This window comes from Rhododendron vialii, chromosome 1a (assembly GCF_030253575.1).
Source record: "Rhododendron vialii isolate Sample 1 chromosome 1a, ASM3025357v1".
In the NCBI taxonomy this organism is placed as follows: domain Eukaryota; kingdom Viridiplantae; phylum Streptophyta; class Magnoliopsida; order Ericales; family Ericaceae; genus Rhododendron; species Rhododendron vialii.
This window is the reverse complement of record NC_080557.1, coordinates 44486075-44494994: the sequence shown is the minus strand read 5'-3', so window position 1 is coordinate 44494994 and position 8920 is coordinate 44486075. Positions and strand designations below refer to the sequence as shown.

The following is an 8920-nucleotide window of genomic DNA, read 5'->3' as shown; positions in this document are numbered from 1 at the left end:
GTCATGAAGATCCTATCTTATTTGCAGAAAATTGCATACATCCACTTCCCATTGTTAAGGTTGGGAGGTCTATATTGCCCCATTTTGATCAGTATTTGCAGTTGGTACCCAAAAGAGGAAATGATCAATATGGTAAAATGCTGATTAGTGGGGAGATTTTGTGTAGAAAGGGTATATTTTATTTTATTTTATTTGTAGAATTTTCGGATTCAAAAGACTCAAGAGGCTGCCAATTGTTTGTTCCAAGGATTCTTCAGTAATTGAATACGATTTTGTTGGAGGGATTTTCTAGGGGATTGGAAAATCGAACAGAAACCAAATGAACTCTTGTTCTAGAATTGTCCTTATCTTGAAGATTCTTTTGCTCTCTATAAATACGGGAAATATGGGATGGGAGCTCATTTTTGTAAGTGTGTGATGAGTGCACATAGTGTGTGCATGAGTGAGACACTAAAATGTGAGCGAGTGTTATGAGTGAAGGCTCTTAAGTGTGAGTGAGAGGTGTTTTGTGTCTAGTGACTATAGTGTACAAGTAAGAGTGTACTTGCGCACATGATCCAAGCAAAACCTAAATGATTAGTATTTGTTGTGCTCTTATCACAAGAGTGTACTTGCGCACATGATCCAAGCAAAACCTAAATGATTAGTATTTGTTGTGCTCTTATCACAACATTGTCGAACGAAATGTGTACATATTGTGCATTACATGTTGTAGGTTGAATAACATTTTACTGTATTTTTTTGGTAAGTTTTGTTTGATATATAGTGAATTATAACATAAACTAGGGTAATGTAGTTCCGTATTTTTAATTTTTTTTTTTTTTCAGTTGTGGCTCTTGTGGGTACCCTCTGAAATTAACATCTTCCAGTTGTGTCACTACCGGAACAAGTCCAAGGTATCTCAAATCCATTGGGAAAGGTTACATCTCATTCGGTTCCATTGATCTCAGTCGGTTTACACAATTTGATGAGATAAACTGTTTTCCTATTTTTTGTGGTAGTCAAGGTTCAAAGACTAAACTTTTGTGTCGTAAATGTGGAATGCTCATCGGGTATGGATATGGAGAATCATCCGCTCTGTGTGGTCTTATTTCACACACCTCATCGAGCACTTCTTACAAAAAGGTCATGATAAAAATCCGAGCTTTACAACCATCGGAAGAGTAAAAACCATTGAAAATGGTGCTTAGAAGTAGAAACCCACAATATTCTGTTTGGATTTATGTTCTGGGGTTAGGGTTTCAGTTTTGATTTGGAGAGACTTTGTGTGAATAGCTTTACTTCAAGTGTTTCTCAATATTGTATATCAATTGATGTTGCCGAATATATTCGGCGCTGGTTAAATTACAAGGTGGCGCCAAGATGAAATAAGAATTAATGCGCATTGTGCCTAATGCTGCCCCTTTTTTTCTTTATGAAAAGTGTTGGACGCTGCTTTGGACATCCAGAGCGCCTGTTATGTTCTTGTTTTTATCTTTTTATTATGGGAAATTTTTATAAATGGTCCCTCTAGTTTGCATGAATTTTCATTTTCGTCCCTCTAGTATCAATTGTGTTACTTTTAGTCCTATAATTTGCATTCTGTCTCAATTTCGTCCCTCTCGCTTACGGCGTTAATGAAACAAACGGAATTGGAGGACAAAATTGTCATTTCTCCTCACAGAGGGACTAAATTGAGATTTTATGCAAACTAGAGAGACTATTTCTATAATTTTGTTTTTTACTTTTGTTTTTGTAAATAAATTTAAAATACATCATATATAATATATTTCTCATCTCACTTTATATTGAATAATAAAATATACGTTGAAATTTTGTAAAGTTTTTATTATATACATCACAAAAAATATGAGAAAATTCGAAAAACGACCCTTATGTTAATTGTCTTGGTCTTGTATTTTTTTTTTCAATTGAATTTTCACTATCGTTATTTTTTTTGTCACATGATTAAAAAGAAAAAGTTGTTCAATAGTATTTAGAAATCTTGTAATTGTGTTTAATTAAGCAATGAAACACTATTAAATATTAAGAGATCAAATACATTAAAATATGGGTATAAGTGTATTTATTTTGGGACTTACTCATAAGATCACTCATATAACAAATAAACACGGATTTTAAACATTTTTTTTATTGGGTGAAAAAATAAGAAGATTATAAGAACATGATACAAAGACATTAGCTAAGGGATTGATTTGTACATTTTCTAATATTTTTGTAATGTGTAATGAAATATAAATTTTCCAATATAGTTTGATTACCCAATAAAAAATAATTCAGTAGTCAAATACATTACTTATGGTCTTTTTTATTTTATTTGCAAAAAACGAAAGTAAAATGTAAAATTTTAAAAATAATCCCTCTGGTTTGCATAAAATTTCAATTTGGTCCCTCTGTGAGAGAAAATGACAATTTTGCCCTTCAATTCCGTTTGTTTCATGGATGGCGTTAGGGAGAAGGACGAAATTGAGATGGAATGAAAACTATAGGGTTAAAATTGATACAATTAATAGTAGAGGGACGAAAATGAGAACTCATGCAAACTAGAGGGACCATTTTTATAAATTTCCCTTTTATTATTGTTACGATTTGGTAAGACTTAATCGAAGACAATATATAGTAGATTAAAGCTCAATGGCTGCAATTACATGTATCCCATTTGAAAAGGGTTTCAATTTCTTGGATGAGTTGCTAAGAGCATCTCCAGCCTTCACTCATATTTTTTCTCAAATTTGAGTCAAATTTTGGGTAAAAACCCATTTTGGGTAGCCACATTTCCAACCATCAAACCCAAATTTTACACATCTCCCTCTTTCTCTCTCTCTAACTAGCCGTTGGAGAAATGGGTCAAGGCAAAAGTTGTCTCAGATTTGGGCAAAAAAATGGGTAAAACCCAAAATGGAGAAGGGTTTGGATCAAAGATTGGAGAGAGATTTTTGTGGTTTTTGCCCCATTTTTAAATTTGAGTCTTAAAATGGGTCAAGGCTGGAGATGCTTTAAGATCCTACCAACTTTTTTACTCTGTTGAGATGCATGATTATTGATTAACCAACATAAGTTCACAAAGAACATCTACTTCAGGTAGATATCCTGCTATCTATATATTCATCGTCCAACTTTCTGCTACTTGGATGAACTTATTCTCTCAAATTTTTAAAGAAAAAAGAAAGAAAGAATAAATTATTCTCTTTCATTCCTGTTGGAACTTGTGGCTAATATATGTGAGAGGTACCGAGAAGTTCTATAATAAGGGCCGGTTGCGAGCGAAGTGGAGTGGAGTGGAGCGAGTGGTACGGTGTTATTAGGGCAGGAATAGAGGAGATATAAATATGCTCTATTGTAAAACCCTATGTACTGTAATCATCAATAAAAAGACTGCTCTCTCGCTCCCGTAGACGTACCCGGTTTTTGGAAACCACGTATATTGCTGTGTCGATTTTTTTACCGTTTTATACTCGTGAATCGTGTGCGTATGTGTTTCGATCCTAACAATTCCTAATTTGCAATGTTATGACGGCGTGAAAAAGGTATTTAAAAGCATTTCAAGCAGACCTTTCAAACGCAACTTACTCTTCAATTCTTTTTTTCTCTCTCTTTGAATTTAACATATGGGTAACATTCTTTAAGCGCCGGATAAAGGTTGTTCGATATTTGGAAGGTTTGTTGAAGTACACACTTTGTTAAGTATGGTAGAATGCACTGTCTAGTTTTTGTTCTTCAGATTGTAAAGTGAAATAGCAAATTTAATTTCTGATGATAAATTTCAAATTATCGACAGAAGATGCACTAAGAGCATCACGATAGTTAAAGATTTGCGATAAATTTGCAAAAGAAATCTATACTGAATATAGAAAAAGAAGATTGATTTATGCAGCCTCTTACTCTTACTATTTGATACCATGGAGATCAGTCTCTTTGTTTTTATTTACTAGACACAAGTTTCCTTTTCTCTCTCCCTTAACGATCATTTTCCTGGTCATTTCCAAGCAACAAATAGGGCTTTGGTATGCCGGGAAAGAAACAAAACAATCCATCCAGAAACAGGAATAATAATACCACACCTTTTGTGAAATATAAATACCTCACCGCAATCCCAACTCCATTATTCACTGAGAAGAACACCACTCCAACAGTATTAATAGCTGACAACAATTCCAACTACATTACCATTTCTCCCTTTTATTTGCGTTGTGAGTGCTTTAGCACAAACAGCACAAGCAAAACTAAAGAACATATACTCTTACGATAAAAAAAAAAACAAAAAACAAAAAACCTAGAGCACATACAACACTGTAGTTCTTGAGAGAGAGAGAGAGAGAGGTTTCGTTTATTCATGTGATCCAGAATTCTTCGAGCGCGGATCCAGTCTGAATTTGCAATGGCAGCATGGATCTCCATCTGTATCTCTTTAACTTCAAGCAGATTTCCCCCAATTTTCAAGGGTTCCTCCAGCATATGAATACAAGGTGAAATCACTTGCCAGCATTATCTCCCCATACACCATCCCACGCACCACTTGGAGCTGCCTTGGGTCCTTCGATGTAGTTTTGCCCTCCATGGGGATTGTGAGGGCCAGCGGGTAAATCAGACCCAGGCGGCTGAACCCTTTTAGGCTTTGTTCTAATCCCCAGCAGTCTCAACACAAATCTAGCAAGCTCTCCATATAGTAACCCTGATCTATCCAAAAGCTGCACAAATGGTTCCACAAATCATCAAGTGACCGTACCATTTTTTATCCATGTGGAGTTGATTGAACCCAATGAGTTGTTAAACTTCATCTTTCCTATAAAGTTTTTATGGGATTTTTGGGCTGTGTCCTTATTCAAATTCTTTTCATATTTGTTAGCTTTTTGGGCTTTATCCTGGATATTTCCCAAAATAATATTTGGGTAAAAGTCATAAATTTTTCTTTTTCGATTCCTCTCGACGAGACGAACAAATAATTCACAAAAGTTGGACGCAAAAGTCAAAACTAACAAATGTGAATTTTTTTTTGAATAAGGACAAAAAACCAAAAAAGCCCAAAAAGCCAAGTGAAACACACAGAAGTGCCAGACAGAATTTACAAAATCTTTGATTTGCCACCAGTGAACTTTTGGAAAATTTACTCTGACCTTTAGTTTTAGTTGTTCAACAGTTCACCCTTGTTATTTTTTTTTCCCAAACTTTTGGAAATTAACTCCTCTGAACTGCCAAATAGGAAATTTTCCTCCTGTATGTTTCTACAAAAAGATTTTGCTCCCCGATTTCAAAAATTCCTGGTTCTACCGCTGGCGGTCAGATTATAGATACCCGTGATGAAAGCATGTTTGCCAAAAGTGCGATTGTTAAGTTATACATTTCAGGAGGTGATTCTACAATTTCATCTTCCAAGTAACTCATCAAGGATACACCTAAACAAAAGTACCTGAAGAAGGGCGGTAATAAACATGTGGAATGCCTGCGTATTCTGGTCTATCAGTATTGCAACCCGGCCAAAGAAGGTTACCACCCCTTCCATCTGCAAAAATGCATGCATTTCCATACTATTTAAGATTTATCTTAAATTAAATAAAATACAAATCTATAGAACATAGAAAAGCAAGATAAATATGGATGAATAAAAATAGTGTTCATGTGAAATAGTGCCCTACTATACTAGTTCATATGTGCCGGTAAAATGACTATATAAAACAGAGTGACGATTGAAATTGGCAATACCAGGATCCCTTGTTAGTTGTTACTATTTACTAACAGAAGCCAATAAACAGTAAAGCGTGTGTCGATTGAAAAGTGCCAAAACTAGGGTGGATAAATTAAAGCAAACAACCAGCCTTCTCGAAAATTATCTTTTCCTGGATATCCAATAGTTACCCAACTAAAGTGGTCAAGAGCTTAAATTATGAGAACCAACCATCACAACGAAGAGAAGTTAGTATCATCGTATTCTAAACCATGATGCTGTCTCAGGGTAGTAACCACAGAATTACTTCCATTAAAAATGTTGGCAATCAAGACAAGGACCGATAATGCACAAGTCATTCAGACTTGGAAAACCTAATCCAAATCTAGTAAATTTGTATTTCTCATCCTCATATATAGTGGCCTTTTATTTCATTCTTTTGATGAGAAACAACAAATCTATTGATCCTGCCTGAATTCTCCATGCTCTTTTACAACTAAAAATATCAACCAGAGAAGATATCAGACACCTGTATAAAGAACAACAATTGGATCATTACAAAAACTAGGACCATCAGACTTGTATCCTTGCATGCCATATATCTACCAGCTGCATACCTTACAGCTAGATAAAATGTTAACATATTGTTCTTCATCATCGTCGTAATGCACCAATAAAAAAATAAAAATCAAAAGAAGCAGTCAATCCACATCAAGTTGCCAACACCTTTCCTTTGTGTGACTGTATCTCTTAGGAATGCCAAAAGGAAGGACAACAAAAAGATTAAATTTGACTTACCACCCGCAGGAAGGATACCCAAAACCCCGGAGGAGATGGCGGAGCGCCAAACGGATTATTAGGATCCTGATTTCCATATGGTGGACCCCCCATGCCCATCCCATAACCACCCATAGGGCCTCCAAGACCACCATTGTACATTCCCCCGCCATACATACCAGACCCTCCATATAGCCCACCTCCACCATAACCTCCTCGATACATGCTGTTTCCGTACATTCCTCCACCGTATGACCCTCCTAACCCACCACCATATGAACCATACATTCCTGAGCCATAACCAGAGTTATAATTCGTACCTGTGCCATAACCTGCATTTGGCAAGGCCAAACAATAGACTCGTCAGACAACACAAAATGGCAGTTTGGCATTACAATGAATATTTTCCACCAATCCATAGTCTCAACATCTTTCTTTTCTACCTTACTTTATTCTGATATTGGCCCAAAAGACTCTAAAAACCCTTCCTACTTTTTTAATTGGTACACCTTATTCTTTTGTTGTGAAAACTTTCATGATCTACAAGAGTAAACTTGAGGCCTGTTGATTCTATTGTCAATCATACGGATAATAGCCACCAATGAAACAAAGGGGAAATGTATGAAGTGCCAACACTTGAAGACATCTTAATAAGCACAAATGAGACAATGCGCAACATGCATCCCGTTATCTGGACTTCTAGAGCCTATGTGATAAATTTCAAATAAAACTGACAAACTCCCACTAAACAAGACGAATAGCACCAAATTATAAGGAAAGAATTACCTCCATAAGTGCTCCCGTATGTCTGCTGTTCCCAGGGCCTTGCAGGTACTGGTCTTCCAAGTGCATTTCTATTGGCAGGTGTATTCCTATCAGCTGTAGAAACGATTTCACCGGGTTTTGCTGTTCCAGAAGCCTCAACCACGTCACTTGTACTGCCTGGAGAGGGGGGCTTGAAAGGTGTAGGACCAGACGAGGACCCAGCTTGTTCCCAAGGTTTTGGGGGTGGACTATTAGCTGCAAGATAGGAATAAATAGGAGGTAAATTAAGATAAATCAACGGCAACATCGTTTACATGTACTGAACACATTATATATCTCAAATAGAGCACATCATTTCACAACAAAACAATGGAAATAAAGTAAAAGAATGGTAAAATAACTTCCTCTTTAGAAAGTGAGAGAGAGTACACGCTAAATTAGCAGGTTCTCATGCTAAGCTAAATAGAAACCCACGGGATGACAAGAACTATCCAACATTCCAACTTGATTTCTCCTCGGTGGGAATGATCTCACAATCATTAATTTCTTTGAAACTTCACAATAAGATTACACAGTAAATTAACATCAGCTGTCCACTCCACAGATGAAAAATCATAACCAAAGAAAATCACCCATAGCTTCCTAAATAATCAAATAAGCTTTTGATCCTTGTACTCCACAGTGCAACTAAATCTAAAAATATATTTTCCCGAAAACCAATCATAAACAAGATGAACTCATAGCAAACAAATAAAACCTTCTTCCCGGGAGATATGATTTTTTGTCAAATTCCGAGGCTTTCACACCTCTATTAACCATTGCCGTCTCATTCTAATACACAGCTCACCCCAAGCTCGTAACATGGTTCAATCTACATCTCTATTAGATGCTTCTGATAACGTATATGAAACAACAAAAACTTCAGTCATAGCACAAGTATCCAGCCTCTGAAGCTTAAATCAGGGCTTGTTAAAAGCAGAAGAGCAATAAATAAATTGGGCATGGGCACATACAAGAACACCAAACCAGGTCACAAGAACGCGCATGCTGCTACGCAGAAAACTGGAGGAAAACTCTTTCTTGAAATTCTAAATCCAAACAAACCAAGTCCAGTCAACTAATTGCTACAAAAAAATATTTCAAATGGCCAGGGAACAAAGAAACTTGATACTTGTACATCTCAGATTGTCTTTAAGCGAACGCAGATGGTTAAAACAAAAACTCTATATAAAACAACCTCAACATCCTTTCTTTCCTCAGTTGTCACAGCAATCAGAACGCATAAAAAGCGGGAGGATGGCTAAAAGCCCTAAATTTGTCACCGCATATATCGAAGTAACCGAATTCAACAATCTAAACCCTACCCAACAATTATCCATCGAAGCCCTGATCAAACCAAAAAGCTTCTTCGGGTCAATAACATCAATGAATCAGATTTAACTCCGATCACTGTAACAGTGAAGACGGCAGGAAATATCCATCGGATGAAGGGCACGTACCTGGTGGTTGAGTATTAGACGCCATGGCTTTGAGAGAGAGATAGAGAGAGAGACCCAAATCCCTGCCGTCCCAGAAGTACCCACCAGGAAAAGATAGAGAAACCGCTCAAACCCCGCGGATTATCCCCACTTTTTTTTTCCACTTGAAAAAAACCTGCGGAAACTACACGATTCTATTTTCTATTTTCCTCGAAATGTCCGCTAAGGCTGAACCCAT

General features: G+C 36.5%; 1 protein-coding gene across 1 annotated transcript; it reads right to left on the bottom strand.

The window, feature by feature from the left end:
* Nucleotides 1–4062: 4062 nt before the first annotated feature.
* Nucleotides 4063–8920, bottom strand: LOC131319399 (peroxisomal membrane protein 13). The gene is made up of 5 exons (XM_058349630.1): nt 8704–8920; nt 7226–7459; nt 6461–6771; nt 5408–5500; nt 4063–4688 (listed from the first exon to the last, which is right to left on the bottom strand). The coding sequence occupies exons 1-5, from the start codon at nt 8726–8728 to the stop codon at nt 4473–4475; spliced, it is 879 nt and encodes a 292-aa protein (XP_058205613.1). The 5' UTR covers nt 8729–8920; the 3' UTR covers nt 4063–4472.

Bases quoted from the DNA above. Each gene is read 5' to 3' on its own strand.
- LOC131319399 (XM_058349630.1), bottom strand. From the start codon at position 8,728: ATGGCGTCTAATACTCAACCACCAG. The intron at 7,460-8,703 runs GTACGTGCCCTT...CCTATCTTGCAG, and splicing joins GTCTAATACTCAACCACCAG to CTAATAGTCCACCCCCAAAA. The intron at 4,689-5,407 runs GTACTTTTGTTT...CCATTTGTGCAG, and splicing joins TTATTACCGCCCTTCTTCAG to CTTTTGGATAGATCAGGGTT.